The 19,288-nt window shown below is 36.5% G+C and overlaps 1 protein-coding gene across 1 annotated transcript in view; it reads left to right on the top strand.

Annotated features, from left to right (window-relative positions):
- The first annotated feature begins 674 nt into the window (after positions 1-674).
- ubash3ba (ubiquitin associated and SH3 domain containing Ba) overlaps positions 675-19,288 on the top strand; it is a 31,512-nt gene continuing 12,898 nt past the window's right edge. The window contains exons 1-2 of the mRNA XM_052104778.1: positions 675-1,231; positions 18,919-18,972. Coding sequence (XP_051960738.1) covers positions 1,104-1,231; positions 18,919-18,972 — 182 coding nt within the window. The 5' untranslated portion in view covers positions 675-1,103. The remainder of the gene's footprint in view (positions 1,232-18,918; positions 18,973-19,288) is intronic.

The raw sequence follows: 19,288 nt of genomic DNA, 5'->3' as shown, positions 1-19,288 counted from the left end.
AAAAGTGTCCTGAACATCAGGACAATATCACGCGTCTGCCCATCCAACATCTGTTTCAAACTGGGAATGTGTAGTTTCTTTTAATATATATATATATATATATATATATATATAAGGGTATTTCTAAATGTGTTGTAGGCAACATTACTTTGCATTAATGTTCTGAATATGACCACTGGGGGACAGTGTAGGACCACTACACATTAAGAGCTGAGCTGTTCTTATAAAAATGTGTGTTCTGCAGAAGAAATTCATCCTCATCTGGGATGGCATTAGGCAATAATGCAATGACAATAATAATCGGAATAGAAAGAACATGTTAGCATCACTTAACTGAATAATAATAATAAATTGCACAATGTAGTTTGCAGTGGTTTTACAGGTTGCCTGTGACTTCGTTTAGCAGTTTGTGGCGATATATTTATTTAGATTTTCAAAATGTAAAAACTCTACGTTCAATCTGTGCGTAGTTACATAAGAATGCGAGCGAAACGTCATGATGATGATGATTCTGTCTGAACGGCTCAGTCATCGAATCTGCTCAACGTCACTTTGTAATACTGCGACTTTAAGGCTGAGGGGCGGGGCCGAGTGGAGTCTGTCTGCTGATAGGCTGCGTCCACCATCAGTCAAGCTCCATTCCCCCATTCATAAATAAGTCATCGCGAGGAGGAACCGATGTAACAAGTATCGATAGATTTCGCTCGCGACGCGCCTGCTACAACATTTCTAGCTATACATTCAGCCGCGAGAGGCCCAGGCTGACAAGGTTTCTTCCCGTCGCAGACAGTAAAAGCGATGGTTGCCGATACGTGGAGCAAATGTGATTGACTTCCGACTGTTGACCCCTTTCTTCATCTGTAATGACATGAGCACTCCAGCAGGAAGCTCAAATCATTTTGTGTTTAGAAACATTGCAGCGCGTCCGTCAAGACTTCTGACTGTCCGACTGCGGGGACTAATGGATAATTTTTGAACCATCAGTTACTGTAGGTTGTAGCGCATGGTTTGATGTTTTAAATGTGTGCCGTGTCCGTAGTTTTGGGCGTATCAAAAGTAGGCTAAGCAAGTCGCTGTTTTGAAGCCAAATGGAAAGCTGAACCATGGCAGCAAAAGATGACCTATATGCCAAAGTCGCTCCACGGATGCAGCGACAAAACCGGCCAGGAACTGTCAAACATGGAAATAGTCTGGACGTTTTGCTGTCAATGGGCTTCCCTAAAACCAGGGCGTAAGTATCAGAGTTTGATCTCTCCCTACAGACCCGTTAGACCGATTACGTATCTTGAGTATCACGCAGCTGCAATCACAGCTGTAAATGTTAAAAACACGGACACATGTAAAATGCCAAAGCCTTATTAAACATAGAAAAACTGCAGATTTTTAAACCATGCAGTGCAAGTTGCTTTTGTAATGGCGTCCATCTAGTTGGATTATTGATTAACATGACGAAGTAGGAATTGGCCTTACTCATCAAAGGGTTACAGGGTTTGAAGTTTTTTCACGTTGCCTTAAGTCATTTTCTTAACCTCGCTATACACGGTCTCCACTGGAGCCGACAGCATGTTTCTGTGCAAACAGCGCTTCCTCGAGCGGATGAGCCGCGTGTGAGGTCGCATCATCGCTGTCCATCGTTTCAGCGCATCCATAGCTGAAAGTCGGAGCATAGATTTTCGTGACATGACACTTAAACAGGCAGTGGGCTTTTTGCGGCCCCGAAATTATCTTTAATCACCACCAGCAGTTTGTCAAGGAAAACTATAATTTAAAGCAATATTCCGTGTTCAATACAAGTTAAGCTTAATCGACTGCATTTGTAGCATAATGTTGATTACCACTAAAATTAATTTCGACTTGTGTATTTTCTATATAAAAAGATAAAAAAAAAAAAAAAAAAAGCCAAAATCTGGGTTATTGTTAGGCACATACAATGGAAGTGAATGGGGCCAATCCATAAATGTTATAATAATAGTTTTAAAAGTACAGCCACAAGACATAAACAATATGCATGTTAACGTGATTTTAGTGTGATAGTTTCTGCGTGAAGTTATATCCAGTTTTGCAACTTTGTGACATTGTAATGCCGTAAAGCCTAAAACGACTATTGAAACGATGATGTAAACAACTTTACAGCTCAAATAATACACAACGTTTAACTGAAACATGTATATGTTATTTTACAAAATAATATGCTTAAAATTTCTGCATTTAAACCCTCCATAAATTTGCCCATTTACTTTCATTGTAAGCACCTCATTGTAACCTTGATTTTAATTATTCAAAATTATTTTGTGTAGTAATAATTTTTATGCCACAAATGCGGTCAATTGAGCTTAATTTGAATTGAACCTGGAATATTCCTTTTAAGAGAATTCAGTTCTTTACAAAACGAATGTGCATCAGGGTTTAACGATAAGGATTATTCCAGTATATCAGGTTTTTACTTTCCATGCCAATGTTTTCAGTGGCTCCACCACAAAATAAGTATAAATTAGTTTATGTTTTTTCATTAAATGTAAGGTTTCTTTCCACAAATCTAGCTTATTCAAGAGTTTTAGATGGCATTCGATGCAAAACATTACTGATTACATTTGAATTGTAAAATTTTTGAACTTTAATTGTTTTAACTTTGTGGCAAGTTTACATCAGCAGAACTTGCAACAATGTTCAATTTATCGCAGAAATACAAATGTTTGTGGAAAATAAAAACACTTTTACAAGATTGACAAATGTTAGATTTAGTGGCAACGCATTATTGGACCAATAGGGCAAGTAATTCTGTAAACTGGCCCAAAATGGTCTCACACTGGCCCCGTGCCAGTGTGTCATACCACTTTGGAAAACAGTATGTGTCTTAGTTTTAGATGGTGAAGTCACAAAGGCTAAACTTTTCCATCAGTTTTCTACTCTGAGGAAGAATATTGGAGAAGGGGATATCTAGCCAACCATGAAGGTAGCATTGGGTTGCTGTCAGTGAGGAGCTAGATACTCATTCATCAAAATTACAGTTCATCTCTGCCTCTTAAGCGCTCTCTCTCTCTCTCTCTCTCTCTCTCTCTCTCTCTCTCTCTCTCTCTCTCTCTCTCTATCTATCTACTGCTCTCTCACATCTTTACTTTTATCTTGGGCTTAATCCTGCAGTTTCCATAATCTGTGTGGAATCCACATGGTCTCTGTTATTTTGTGCTGAGATTGGATTGTACAGGCCAAATGTTGCTGTTCACATATAATCCAAGGAGAGCATAACAACTGTGATGGGGCAAGAAGTCTTATGGCGTGTGCCAGATTTTTTATGATTATCTCGATTGCTGGTTTTGATGCAGATTGAGGCTTTCTGCCTGTGGACAGAAAAAGAGCTTTTGCTTGAATGTATGCAATCAGTGTATTAAGGACATCTGACCCTAGACATGAGATTTCAAACATTTGGCCAAATATTTGTCCATTGCTGACATCAGATGCAGTGGTATGCACTGTTTTCTGGCCTTCTTTGGTAGGCCCTCTGCTTTTGACAAACTTTGAAAGATTTGTGCTCGAGTGACATCAGGTAGTTTGCATTTAGGTGATTGACATGACATGTTTTAAAATGTGCCATGGGTGCTATACATAAATTAAAAGATTTGTTAAAATGTTTTTTAAAATGCATTTATGTTTTTAATCAAGTTAGTAGGGCATAATGGAATTTCAGCCGGTCAGAATTTTTAGCTGAACATCAAGGTGCTCATATATCTTTTTCACACTTGAACTGCTCTATTCCCAACCAAGGAAGACACATCAGAATGTTTAGATGTTGCCATTTCCATGTAGTAGTGGGTTTGCTCACTGGGATTAAGATGGTGTTTTGTATGTTACACCATATGTATATCACCAAACATATAGATCGTGTTTGCATAAGGAGAACGTGAATAGAAACAGGATTTTATGTTTTCATTATTATAATTCTGCATATAATTCTTACACTTATGTTTTAGTTTATTTATTCAGAAAATGTTTTTTCCTCAGTTTTGACTCATGCAACTTTGACATGTCATCAGTCATTACAATTAAATGTATTGAGTCAGATGTAATTAAGTACACAAAGGTAGACGTTATGTTTATAACATCTAGTCTGTATAGGTTAATTATGATTGCAATATTTGATAATTGTAACAGTAATTGAAAAAGCTCTATAATGTGAATGGGCTATAATTAATTTATGGGTTCATGACAATTTTAGTCAATACAAAAATGTCCTCAAACAGTAGGACATCATCAAATTAAGAAGCACAGGCTTTATTTGTTACATCAGACTACATGTAAACATACGGCAAGCAAGACAAACAAGTTGATTTGGAAACAACATATCGTGATAGATTTTAAAACACAGAGACACTTTTTAAACATGCACTTGACCAACATTTCTGTTTTGCTACATATCTGTTGCATTCATACAGCCCGGCACATTGTAGATGTTTTTGTTATATTACCAAATCAGGCCAGAAAACAACATGAAAACAGTTTACTTTTGATGGAAATTTAACCATTTAAGATGATGTAGTTTGATTTACTGTAAATAAATTAGCAACTCTAAAATTAATCTTACTGAAGAACCTTTCATTAAACCATGTTTTTCACAACATGTCCATGTTGACCCTGAAATTGTTTGTTATTTTGGATGAGGTAGAGGGTTGAATTGGATGTGTACAGTCCTTTTAATGGCTACAGCGAGTGCATTTTGCATAAAATGATTATAGATGTTACATTAATTGTTCATTACATGCCAGTTCTCCCCTACATTTGGACAATTATGTGTTGTTTTAAATGTTAACAAGTCATTATATTAGATGGGCTCTTGCATCCTGTTGTATTTCACCTTATGCATAATAAGTTTTTTTTATACAGTGTTTGTTATAAATTGTGTTGTCCTTTGGTGGGTTACTGAATAATGTAATGTCACATTCAAATTAATGATCCTGTTTTTGACAGTAAAAAGTTGTTATAATTTAAAGTGATTTGGTTATGACTTGAAATTAAGTTATATTATTTTAAGAAATAGGAAGGGTGTTGATACGGTTTGAGTTACATCAAACATGCACTAATTAATATTCTTAATTGTATTAAATCTGTCACTCCATATGACTGTTTCAGGGTTCAGCTTTGAAGAATGTGACACAATTGGGTTATAATTGGATTTCATTTTTTTAGCAGATACTTTATATGATGTGATTGGTTTTATTAGGTTTGATTTTTCTGCTTCTAACCTTTCATGCTTAATTGTCAACCCACATGTACGTATATTCCACATTCTCAATAAATACCAGTTGAAGAAGTATTAACACTGATAATCTTTTTAAGCTTGTGATAGAACATTTAGTGTAATTATAATGTGTGTCAGTGATACAAACAGACCCAAAAGCAGAGGAACAGTTCAAAGGATTTATTTACAATAATAAGTATACGTAGTTACTGAGTAAGAATCCTCTATGGAAGCTCAGCTGACATGCAGCAAACTGGAAGGCAATCATACACCCGACGTAGGGCAACCAACATATACGTGAGACAGGACCAACTAGGCAGAGAATGTAAGGTTAGTTACTTCACATCAAACAACAATAGCCAAACACTCAGTCAACACTGAGCAACATTTAACATTCAACATTTAACAATTCAGCAAAGCACATGACACATGAGGGAATAAAAATAGGCATGAACAAACAAGGGGCAGGTGCCACTCGCAGCTCTAAGTTGGCATGATCAGCGTTCCCATGGAAGCAATATGGGTTCCCATGGAAATGCTGATTCTGTGTGCCAGTGGCACCTGAAACACATGAGGAAGGAAACGTCAACACGCTTGGAACAAAACAAACAGGGAACAATGATTTCATGTTCCCGTCAGACAAAAACCCAACCCGACAAGGTGACATCACCGGAGAGCACACGCCGGTAACTCGCACAAGCCGGTAACTCACAACTGAACCCATGGACTCACACAAAGAACGTACACGAAACACAAGACAGACAGGGAACGATGATGTCACAGTCCCGTCTGACAAAAACCTAACCTGACAAGGTGACAGGACCGTGACATCACCGGAGAGCGCACAACGGTAACTTGCGCATGCCATTAACTCCCAACCGGACCCGTGCACTCGCACAGGACTGGACACAAAACACAAGACAGAACATGAGCCGATGATGTAACGTGACCGTAATGGTGTCTGGACATACAGTAACTCACATGCATAACAGCCAACGGGGCTGTCTTGCTTCTCTGTGAACACATGCCATCCAGCTGGGATTGACATTGAAAGAGAAGGGTGGGAGGCTACGTTTTCTGTATGGAGATTAGTGAAATTATTCGATGAATAGCTATTTTATTAGAAATAACTTTTAGAGTACTTCTTTTAGTGACTGAAATTATATTTGTTCTGTTAAGTTTCATGTAAATAAGTTATATTTTTCTGTCACTTTCATGCTTGATTTGAATATTAAGGCTAGTAATACATAGACTCATCGTGCATACTGTGTCAGTACTCAAGTCCGGACTCTATCTCGAGATCATATTTTGATGGTCTTGGTTTTGTCATGGGCTCGGAAGCATTTGGACTGTCTTGACTCAGACTCAAACAAGTGTGGAATCTGGCTTCCCCGAGACCAGTTGAGTCACTTAAAAAATAAAATAAAATGAGCTCTTCGAATGATCTGAAAAACGTTTCTTTAAATGACAATATCGCCGATCTTGCTGTCTTCCCCAAATTTCTATTGGCTGTGTAGGATCAGAGTGATGTTCCATTCATGAATGAATCATTCTTTTGAGCTCTTGTGAGTGAATTGGCCAAACGGGTTAGCATTAAGGGTATGGAATTTTCAATTCAATTTGATTCATGCTAACCGCTATTTATCTGAATCATCATCATCATCATCATCATCAGCAGCAGTTTCTCACTATGTAAAACAGTTTTAGGATATTGAAGAACACTGCTGGATGAAGTGAATATTTATCTACAATCATTAAACTGAAGGCTACTTTGAAAGGTAACTTTGAGAAACGTCAACTGGTAAAGTGCCTCAAGTTTTGTTTTAACTTGAAGTGTAAAAGTTTTTAGTTGAAACTGTGTTCTATTTGGAGGTTTCCATGTGAGATTGTGGCGGCCATTTGTATGGTTGGTATAGTGTGTGTTAAGGTCAGTTTGAGTGGAAAGCTCTCACACACACGAGGTGGAAACATTGATGTTTCTGTGTCCTGGCTGCTGAGGGACTCTTTCCAGTTTCGCCTGCTGATGCAGGAGTTTCATAGATTTTCCGCAAGAGAAATACAGAAGGAGAATAAAGAGGGAGTATGAAACATGAGTTTTGAAAGGCAAGTGTGAGTCTGTCTTGAGGTGGAAACATTCAGTTCAAAGAAAACTACTAATTCGAAGCTGAAAAAAAAAAAGTTCAGTCAATGTGTCATTCAAGGGTTTCTTACAGAAGATACGATTGATAAAGATTGCCTATATTAAAGAGACTAATTAAAGATAATAATTTTCAGTTTTTCTAGGTGAATTTCAAGTAAATGTTTAAGAAAATGTTTAATAGACCCTTTACACAGATTGTGATGACACGTTTCAGCCTTATTGAGCAGCATAAATCTATCAAACATTTTTATATTTGCAATTTTTTTATTATTTTGTGTAAATGTAAAACATAATACTCATCATAAATCATAGTTACCTATAATTTGTTTTAAAACTGAGTTAACACAGCTGCGATGAGGTTTCTAATACAGCTGCTGAAGGAAGTGACTGAAAATTTGGCCTTTTCACTTGTCTGACTGCTGTTATCCACCACTCTTTTTTCTTTCTTCTTTTGGAAAGCCATGATAGCGTAAGAGAGGATTTTCTCTTTTGCTGTTTTGCTGCAAAAATTATATATGCCGTGGTCTTTCATTTATCACTTTACAAGTTTACCCTGCTATTGTTATACTTCCCCATTCTAAAGCTGGATATGTGAAAAGGGCCAATTACAGCTTATGCGTGTAATGTACATCTCATTTGTTTTAGTCTAATGGAATTGCATTAGCCTAAGATAAATTACATATACTGTATATTGGCATTATATATTTGCTATTAGCCACCACACTCTCTAGTTATTATTATCATTACTTTATATCCATATCAGTCAACAAGTGAATGAAAGCCAAACTGTGCTAGTGTGCATGTATTTTTGTAGGATTTATTCCTGTTACCCCTCACCTGCAGCGTGCTTGTGTTGTCATTTTTGGATTATGTTGCATTGATCCATGTTACATGGCATATAGTTACTAGTGCTGAAGATTGATTTTCAACCATGAAACATCGTTGTCTGTTATTCATTATGCAACATAATTGTATTTGGCCATTCTCGGATGCACAAAAATAACACATCTGTGACATTTAATGACAACAAAGGTGTGTGTGTGTGTGTGTGTGTGTGTGTGTGTGTGTGTGTGTGTGTGTGTGTGTGTGGCCATCACATGATTAACTTTTCTCAGAGGAAATATGGGATGTGGGAAGGCCATGATAGTTCAGTATCTAGGCTTGAACTCAACAAAAACCAGTCAACCCTTGCTGTCTCACACAATTCTTGCAAGCAGCTGACAGTAGGATATCCAGTAACAACACTATTTGTAATATAACAGTTGAACAGAACATTGTCAAACATGTTTAATTATTCACAGACTCTGTAGAAGTTTAAAAATACAGTACAATGGACAGATTCCTCATGGAGCTGGAAGACTATTGAGTTAGAATTCCAATTTCTTATTCTAAGCACACTGATGCTAAGTATTCAATCTGGAAAATCTGAATAAAGATGCCTTTAAGTGTACAATCCTGTTAGATAAAGGCTCAAAAAATCTCAAATGAGTTCTCTTTAATATCTCAGTTGATTATCCCAGACAACAATGAGATTAAATAAAGGTCAAATGGAAACTGCATTTCAGATTTTTCCTGTGATAAAAGACCCTGGTAATCTGACTAGTGTCAGAAGAGATCTCAACAATGTCACACACTGGGCTGATATTTGCTAATATTGCTATAATCTTGCTGTATGTTTACAATAATTGTATTTTTCTTAAAGAAATTTAGGAGAAACATCAGAGACATCAATTTAACTGAGAACACTATTAAGTCTCCTGAGCTGAAAAAGATCACCCACTGAGCAATGCAATCATTTTCTTCTGGTCAAGGGTGTAATGGTCTTCTGTTGTATGTTCTTGGCCACCCTCAGTCTATCACCTTAAGTTAGATTTACCTGAGAAATAGAACGGATCTGAAATCACAGCCCCAGTACTCTTCCACAACACAGATTGCAGAAAGTTTTCCAGTGTTAATACAGTTACTTAGTAACTTGGGTATCGATTGCGCTAAATAGTCTCACTTTTTTTCGTTCAAATTGATTAATCAATGCTGTCTTTTAACCTTTATTGAAGAACACTCACCGAAATCACACTTCACTGTTGATGACGTCTTTGAAGTTTTTTGTATTGTAAAATAATATTTACATTTTAAAGAATGTTGTATAGGTGTTAGAAATACATTTTGGTTGTGAACAGACATGCATTCAAATGCTCACACACTATGTACTCCTACGCTCATACTCCTTGTAAACTCAGTGCAAATGTTGTCCGCTAAGAGGAAGTGCCCCGTTTCAGGAAGTGGTTTGTGACCTTTAGAGAGCGGTGTGGCTGCTGGGACATAAAGGAACCCATATGTGCTGAGACACACAGAGACTTGGGGGTGGAAAGACGTACGCATGCATAGAACTTCAAATAAAGCGAGGTACATGCATAGACATATGTGCATAATCTGAAATACCATGGCAGAGGTTCACAGAAACTACATTAAAGAACAAGTGGTGTGTGCAGATATGTATAAACAGCCACCTCTTATAGCCACAATAAATATGAACCCATATGCACCCATTCAAATATCTGTACTGAAATGTGTGTGTAAAGTAACCTATGCATAGAAAGACAACAGAAAGGAACAAAGGCATCTCTACTACTATATTATTCACAGCATATTGAAACAGTTCAGACAGCTTACCTTAGATTATAATTTATATTGCAATTCAATTATTTTCCATTATGTGTGGTGAAGTAGCCCTGCACCAAAATACCACATTTACTACAGTTTTTGTTATTGTCAGATCATCAAATGAATTGGTGATTTGGGCATTTATTTAGAATGAATAAATGGAAGGGTTTAGATTTTATGTTTTGTTTCGTGGGGCTCTTCTTATTTACCCTGTCTCTTCTGGCTATAAATAAACTTGTTAAAAAACCGTAACTATTGAAATTGCATGTCTTCTGTGTCCAACCATCACAAAGAAGTACTGTGGCTGTACCATGGTACTTGCATTATTACTATTCATATGCCTTGCTTTTTGAAAGACACTTCAAAGAACACTATGGTTAAAAAAACATATTACAATGGTACTTTTTTGTTGGTGGCATGTACATTGTGTTTGAGTGCTCTTTATACACTACAAAGCATCATGAAAAGCATTTGCTTAGGCATGTATGAAAATCTGGTAATTTATTTGTGATGTAAAAGACACCAACTTTTTGACAACAACTAGCTACACTAGTTACAGCTAGAATTACAGCTGTGACATCTCTTCTGGTGATTATATTTGATCCAAACTGAACTCTAAATCGGAGAATATGAAATAGACACTCTACAGAATCAAGCTCAGTTTTTCCGGTTAAGCTATAATGGAAGAAGCTGCAGTGTGATTCTGATGATGTCTGTGGATTATAGACCTTTATAAGTCTCTTTCCTTCTATTGTGGCATTTTTAAATGGCTTAATTCTTTGTTTAATGTTCAGTCACAATGAATCATGCTTTAGTCATGCATACATGTTCAAACCCAAGGTCACACCTAGACACCACACATAATCACACACTCTTTATTTCAATTACAATTTTTATTGATATACTTCTTATGTTTTTGGGCATTTAAAAAAAAACAAAATTGATTCAATTTGTTTCTTGTTGGCCTGTCTCTTTTCACACTTAACTGCGTGGTCCAAACCACTGGTTCTTTTCACATTGTACATTTGGGTTTGAACCACAGAATGATTGCAATTTGCTGCTGTGCACCCAAATTCGGAAAACCATTTTCACACAAACCAAACTGACGTTAAACAGACACGGATGTGCAAAAACTCTGGTGTGAAAGCACTCTAAGACACGAAGACACACGAAGGCATGTCTGTTTCTGTTCCCTCTGTCAGTGTGAAATTATATAATGATGTTTTTGCTGCATGAATAAAACCCTTTTTTTCTTGGTGCACCTGATTCGGTCTCGTTTATGTCCTGTTGGTCTTTCCCTTCTCTGTCTACTTCATGTTGCCATCTGCCCAGTCTCATGCACCCAAACCAAGTGAAAACACGCACACAAAAGCTGTGAATGTCTTCCCTGTAGTTTTAACATAATAAGCTGTTAACTAGTGGGAGAGAGAACTCGAGTGTAAAAAGATCTGCATGGCCAGCCAACCCTGTTAGTTACAGAGTCAGAAGGGCTTATTGTCAAAGGATAACAATTGTGCATGAGGATATGTGCATGGCAGAACAATCAGAGACATCACGTAATGCATTCATTATTCTTTCCTCTCGTTTTCTCTGTGTGGTGTGGAAGGGAATTAAAAAGAAAGGAAAAGAGAGAGGGTGTAATAGTAAGACAGAGACAATAATGATGATGTTATTAATCCTGTGAGAAAGACACACTAAACTGGGTTATGGAGTGAAAATCTGTAGTAGGAATAAGAATCACAAATATCTTTATTGAACTGTGCAGAAAGTGGATCTGGCTTTATTGTTTAATTAAATTCTGGTAATTTGCGCTGATAACACCAGTTTGTATTTACAATGGGGTCCAAAAGTCTGAAAAAATCCTTCTAAAATAAATGTTTTCAAATTTATAAAAAAAAGAGCTTTATAATTTAGTAAAAAGGTACATTAGTTTCAGCATTTCTTAGTATTTGTAATGCACCATTTTGCTTTAAAGACAGCATGGACTTTTTCCAAAGAGCATCTTTTATGCTTCAATGGAAGCAAATCAATCTGAACTTTTTTACTAAAGGAGTTATTATGTTCAATGTCACACATTTATATCTAAAGCTTATATGATCCTTTACCCAGAAATAGTGCATAATCTTTAATATTTTTCTTTCATTTGAAATAATAATGTTTCTTGGTTTTCAATTTCTCAGAACTCTAAATCTTTCTCTTTATTTCCAGGATTTAGAATCCCAGATTTTCAATATGGTTTGAGACTGTTGGGCCCCACTCTGTGTGTTTCTGGGTTTTGTGCTATGTTGTGCTGAATGGGGATACATGCTAAATTACTCCTCTGTAAACAGGAAATGACTATTTCCCCATAGAGTTTGGAGATTGGGCCAAAGGAGTGAGAATGATGGCGCAAGTATGCACTAACACAGCAGAAATATACTTACTTGGACAGTTTTTTCTATGCACATATTACAAACTTTTAACTCCACTCCTCAGAAGAATATGTTACATGGGTAGATAAATAACTGACAAACAAAATAAAATAAAGATAAAAGTATATATATTTTTTTGTTGTTCATGCATACTCATTCATCCAAGCCCACACACATGCAGACTTATGTTCTCTCTGGACCAGACTCTTCATCCCTCTCAAATGCTGCACAGGAAATACAGGTTATAAATAAATCATTGAGTTCCTGCCTTGAGCACTGACCAGAGGGGAAGGGAGGAGATGGACTGTAACACAATACAGCTCTCAGACACATACATATACTCTAATATATATATATATATATATATATATATATATATATATATATATATATTAGATATATAGATATATAGATAGATAGAGAGGTTAATGGATAATCAGACAAGTCAAATGTGTGTGTGTGTGTGTTTTGGTATATATTAACAAGGACCATTTTTTAGTTTACACACTGGTAATTATGAGGGTATTCTTCCATAAACATGGTTTATGAGAACACCTCAAGTGTCCCTGTAATTCAAATTGCTTAAAACTAAATACTAAAGAGCATACTAAACTCTGTTTTTGAAAATGTAAAATTGCCAAAAGGTTTCTGTGAGAATAAGGATTAGGGAATAGAAAATATATTAAGTCAGTATAAAAACCATTACATCTGTTGTGTCCTCTTAAACCAAATACACACTGATCAGTCACAACATTAAAACCACTGACAGATGAAGTGAATAACATTTATTATCTCATTACAATGGCACCTGTCAATGGGGTGGGATATATTAGGCAGGAAGTGAACAGAAGTTCTTGAATTTCATGTGTTGGAAGCAGGAAAAATTGGCAAGTGTAAGGATCTGAGTGACTTTTACAAGGGCTAAATTTTGATGGCTATCCGACTGAGGTAGAGCATCTCCAAAACAGCAGATCTTGTGGGGTGTTCCTAGTATGCAGTGGTTTGTACCTACCAAAAGTGGTCCAAGGAAAGACCGGTGAACCGGTGACAGGGTTATGGGTGTACAAGGCTGTTTGATGCGCGTGGAAAGTGAAGGCTAGCCCATCTGATCCAATCCTACACAAGAGATACTGTTGCACATAATGCACTATAGGAAGAAGGCAGGCCGGCGGAGGCAATGTGATGCTCTAGGCAATGTTCTGCTGGGAAAACTTGGGTCCTGGCATTTACGTGGATTTTACTTTGATGCATACCACCTACCAAGATGTTGACTTGGCCTCCAAATTCCCCAGATCTCAATCCTATTGAGCATCTGTGGGATGTGATGGACCAAAGAGTCCGATCCATGAGAACCCCACCTCACAACTTAAAGGATCTGCTGTTAAAATTTTGTTGCCAGATACCATATAGGACACACTTATGTGTGGTCTTATGGAGTCCATGCCTTGATGGGTCAGAGCTGTTTTGGTGGCATGAAAGGGACCTACACAATTTTAGGCAAGTGGTTTTAATGTTGTGGCTGATCTGTGTATAGGCCTAAAAGCCTAATTGTGTGTGTGTGTGTGTGTGTGATTTTCTATTCTGACTACATGTGCCATAGTGTGTACATGAGGTAGAACAAGAATATCAGCTGTTTAGCATGTGGACTGTATATAAGTTGGAATGTGTACGCATTCACATGGGCTTGTGTATTTCTTGTGCATGTTTCTCTGTTTATGTGTTGTTGTGGAGGTATATGTGTTGAAGGTTTGTGTATGTGTGGGTGGAGTGTCAGGTTTGGGCTGTGATGAAGTCTTGTGAAAGTGCAACCAGAGACTTCATTAAAATGCACAAGGCTTCTTTGATACCTGTGTGTAAATTATTTTGATTAGTGCAGCATGGTCCACCCTCTGTTGTTTAACTGTAGTTGAACTTTAGGCTAACCTTGAGAGGCTTGGGAAAACACTTTCTCTACAAAAACTTCTGTTGTAGATTTTTTTTATATATTAACTTAAAAAAAACATACCAGATGGTTAAGGTTTTCATGTGGTATCATTGAAATTGGATGGGGGGATGTGCAGCTACAACAATAAACACCTTGTGCAACAAAACCCACTTGTATGTTTTCGTGCAACAGGCGTTTTGTCATTAACTGTAAAACAAGTTCCTGGGTAGCGGTGATAAAGTAAAAATATACAATTTTCTTTTCTTTTCTTTTTTTTTTCATTTTGGATCTTCTTTGAAGTGAGTAATTTTATCAGTATTAATGTTTCAATTGCAGCTTATTATGCAGAGACAACTATAAGTAAGCTGGGTTGATTTCTCTGAAAAGTTTAAGCATATTGCTCTGGAGACCTGTTTGAAAATATTTTTTTTTTTGTGCAATTCCATTTAGTAATCCTAGCGGCACAGAAATGACATAGTTCAGTCCATGGCAACATTAATCTCGATAATTGAAAACTGTGTTTTTATTTTCAAAACTCTCTCCGTCCAGACTGATGTTTTGAAACATTTTCCAAAAGTCCTCTGGATATGGCCAAGTGTAATCATTAAACAGCAGAAGGATGTAATTTCATTAAATATTATACAGTCACATGCGCTGCATGCTACAGAATGAACATGAGGTACCACACTGCTCTGTCATATGATTCCCACACACATACACATGGGCGCACGCACAAACTCAACACACACACTGCTGGTGCTTAATATTCATGCAGTGTGTTTGGAGTATAAATGGCTGTTAACACTTAAATGAACTCCTCCGGTGCGGCTCGGAAATTTCAGCTCGAAAGTCGCAGGATTATCCCAGCATTAATGGAAAGCTTGATATAACTAACCTGTCAAAAACAGGAAGAACTCAACGGTCTGTCAAAATAAAAGTCCCACTTTAATGAAAGCATTATTCAACTGGATGCATGAAATTGAAGGCAGAAAAATATAGATACTGATTTAAAAATATTTAAAAAGTAGTAATAATACTCATAATAAAAATTATATAATATTAAATGGTTGTATTATTATTATTATTATTATTATTATTATCTGTAAGCAATATCACAAATGCAAGTGTTTTATCAGCATTTTGGTATTCAGCCATAGCAGACTTGTGCCAAAGGTAATAAGATTTTATTTTCATTAATATTTTCATTAATACTATGAAACTCTGTTATGCAGCATTTTATTTGACCAAAAATAAAACTGCAATTTTTTTTTATTTTATAAACAAAATATATATATATCATAATATTTGATAAAATCTGTATTCTTCAATTTGATTAAACACCATTTGATCATAACATTTAATTAAAATATGAACATGGAAAACGCATAGAATGTATCTGTGAGACTTTATGTGGTTCACAAGTCATTTTCTGTGCAATTTCTTACAAAATCTGAGGCTTTTTATTTGTTGATTTCATATTGATACCGAAATACCATAGCTGGTATCATACAGAAGCCAAAAATGTTTTATCGGAGCAATCCTAGACTGAAATGACAACAAATACATCATTGCTTTCAGATATCTCCGTTTTCCCTGTCCACACTACGCAACCCAGTCTCATGATAAATAAATTCGTACGAGTTCAATCATATAAATTTGGATGATTTCATCACGTGCAAATGCCCGGATGTCTAATGCAGAAGTAAGCATGATTTTCGCACATGAGACGTTAAAGACATGCTTATTATGCCCTTACCAAACCCCTTATTTAAACCTAACTGATCAGTAGAGTGTGTAAACATGATAGGAAGCTGTTATGTGTGACAGAAGCAAGTAATTGTCATTGTGAATCTTATGTACTATATATCCCCAATGTAATTAATTCATTATGTTGTCTTTCTGAGTGTTGGTTTACTAATGAAACATCCACTATTGGTATATTTCATATTGTGAAGATAAAACATTTATACTGCATACTTGGTATGAAACGGTAAAGGATCTGTAAGTTGCTTTGGTGCATCTGCTATTTATACTACGTACTTAGTGTAAAACAGTAGAGGATCTGTATCGTAAATTGCTATGGTGCATCTGCTAAAAATATAAAGCATTACTGTATACTTGGTATAAAACATTAGAGGATTGTAGCAGGTCTTGTCAGTGTGGGACAGAGTAAGCGAGGTTCAGGAAACCGTTTCTTCAAACTTTTTATTAACAGAATGATAAATTGGCATCAGTTGGGTTTTCAGCACATCTATACATAAACATACAAGCATGCCACACTGCTGTGCATCTACTGTATCTCCCCCCTTCCTCTGGCCTGGGCTCTTCCCAGGAATACTGGAACGAGAAACAGCTGTTAGACATAATTATCACCCAAGGGTGAATCCTTACCACTTTCCCTCTCTTTAGATGAACCATCGATCGCGCCCTTGCCACCACAAGGATCTAAATCAAAACTTTGGTGCATCTGCTAAGAATGCAAATGTAAAGCAATCTTACTGTATACTTCTTGTAAAACAGTAGAGGGTCTGCATCAGAACTTGTTTTGGCTCATCTGCTAAGAACATATATTTAATTATTTGCCTATTGTTAGTTTGCTTAAATACACGGACACATTGTCAAGTATGCATTGAGGACCGCTTGATCACCAGAGGTTTCCTGTACTTTGAAAAATCTGCATAATTCCCCTCATCTCTGACGTGTGACTTCTCTTTTCTTTTGAAAGAGGTGTGAAGGGAACAGGTCTTTTCACTTTTTGTGAAATGTTGCTCTGATTAAATTTTTTTGTTGCATTAATGCATCATTGAATGGCTTCAACTCATCATGAGTTACATGACATCAAATGGTTACATGAGACTGAATGTATCGAAATACCATAGTAATCGTATTTCCACGGACTTCTCCTTGCCGATCAGCCCATCCCTAATCAACAGTTATTCCAGAAAATGTATTGTCCAAGGGATAGTTTACCTATAAATTAATGTTATTATGACTTTCTTCAGTGGAACACAAAAGAAGATGCAGTACATAATTTTCCAAGCAATTAAATGATTGGTGACTGAGGCTGTCAGTTCAGCCTAACATCTCCTTTAGTGTTCCACGGAACAAAGTAATATGGGTTTGGAATGACATGAGAGTGAGGAAATAATGACCAAATTTTCATTTTTGGTTAAACTATGCCTTTAAATTGTGTGTATTTTGGGGAGTTTTTCTGCTTTTGTTGCTTTTACTCAACTGTCAGTCTGAATTTCAGTTTTGCTGCATGGTTTCAAACAGATCCATACACCTCATTTCCCTGGAGAGTCAGTGTGAGTGCGTGATTTCATTTTTTTTTTTTTTTTTGAGCTTTTATAAAAAGACCCTAATTAGATTTAGAAGATAATTTAATCAGCTCGTAAAAAAAAAAAAAAAGCCTTTGAGATGTGAGACATGAGGAAATGGCATAGTGAGTTAAGCGTGACCTTAGATTGGATTATGTGTAGTCTTACAGTACAGAAAATATAATCCTACACACGAGAAGATTATGTGCAATTATATGTACTGAGTATGAATACTTCCACTAACTGTGAGTATGAGGGTGTGTTAGTGTTTGCCTCAAGTCTGTAAACGTGCGAGTGTGCGTGGCCCTAAATTATTGCACCATCTGTGTCAGATTGTGTTTATTACTCCTTTTCCTTCTATATGATAGAAAAGAGCATTAAAGGGAGCTGGAGAGAGATAAAGAATGAGAGGGAGGAGAGTGTGGCAAGTATCTCATGAACTGACTGAGATAAGACACATTTCCTTTTTCAGACCAAATTAAATGACTTTTCCAATACAGACTATTTAGACCAGACACCTGTTGAATTATTCAGACTTGGGTAATTCACTGGAGTATTAAGTGTTTTAGAGATGCTTAATTCATTGAGAAACTCAGGGACTGCTCTTTATCATACACACCCACAATATGATAAATTATATACTATACTAAAATACTACACTATACTATGTGCGTGTATATATATATATATATATATATATATATATGAGAGCGAGAGAGAGCAGAGTGTATATACTGTACGTATGTGTTTTAGAGTAGATATGTTGAAAATGTAAGGAGGAAGATTGTTTATATATCTGCACTGTAATGTAGAAAGCTCTTCTTCTAGGTGCGTTTGTCTCACATGAAGCTGTTCTAATTAATCTTAAGAAGAATAAAGCCTCCTCAGTATTCATAAATGTCAGTAAACAAGTGATTATGCAGCTCAAATTAACTTTCCCAGTATTGCTATGGGGAAAGGGAATGGTATGGGTGGTTAATGCAGAGTGTGAGTTTGTATGTGATAAATGATATGTTTCACACATAGAGGGAGAAACATCTCAGTGATCTCATATTTAGATCTCTGAGCAACTCCTCAGCACTAATGTACAGATAAACATCCTCCGGAAAGGAGGCCATTGATTTTGTGACCAGTACAGCAATTGAGCTGATCTCTCTCTCTCTCTCTCTCTCTCTCTCTCTCTCTCTCTCTGTCTCTCTCTCTCTCTTTGTCTGTCCTTTCTGTTATAGGCTAAAAGCTCTGGTTTCAACTGGGGGCAGAAATGTACAAGCAGCCTGTGACTGGTGAGTGCACATACAAACACACCAAGATACATGCTCTGTGACCCATGCAGATTTTGACAGCTGTTAATTTAATTTAAACCGTTTTGAACCACAGACACTTTTTGGGGTTTGAAGTGATGATATGATACATTTTAAAACCACAGACACAAAGAAACAACATACTTTCAGATAGGTTCATTTACTCATCTACTTAACATGTACTTAAAGGAATAGTTCACCCAAAAATAAAAATTCTCTCATCATTTACTCACCCTTATGCCTTCCTGGATGTGTTTGACTTTCTTTCTTCTGCTGAACACAAATTAAGATTTTTCGA

This window comes from Xyrauchen texanus, chromosome 3 (assembly GCF_025860055.1).
Source record: "Xyrauchen texanus isolate HMW12.3.18 chromosome 3, RBS_HiC_50CHRs, whole genome shotgun sequence".
NCBI classification, from domain to species: Eukaryota; Metazoa; Chordata; class Actinopteri; order Cypriniformes; family Catostomidae; genus Xyrauchen; species Xyrauchen texanus.
The sequence above is the reverse complement of the archived record's forward strand: the minus strand, read 5'-3'. Positions and strand labels throughout refer to the sequence as shown.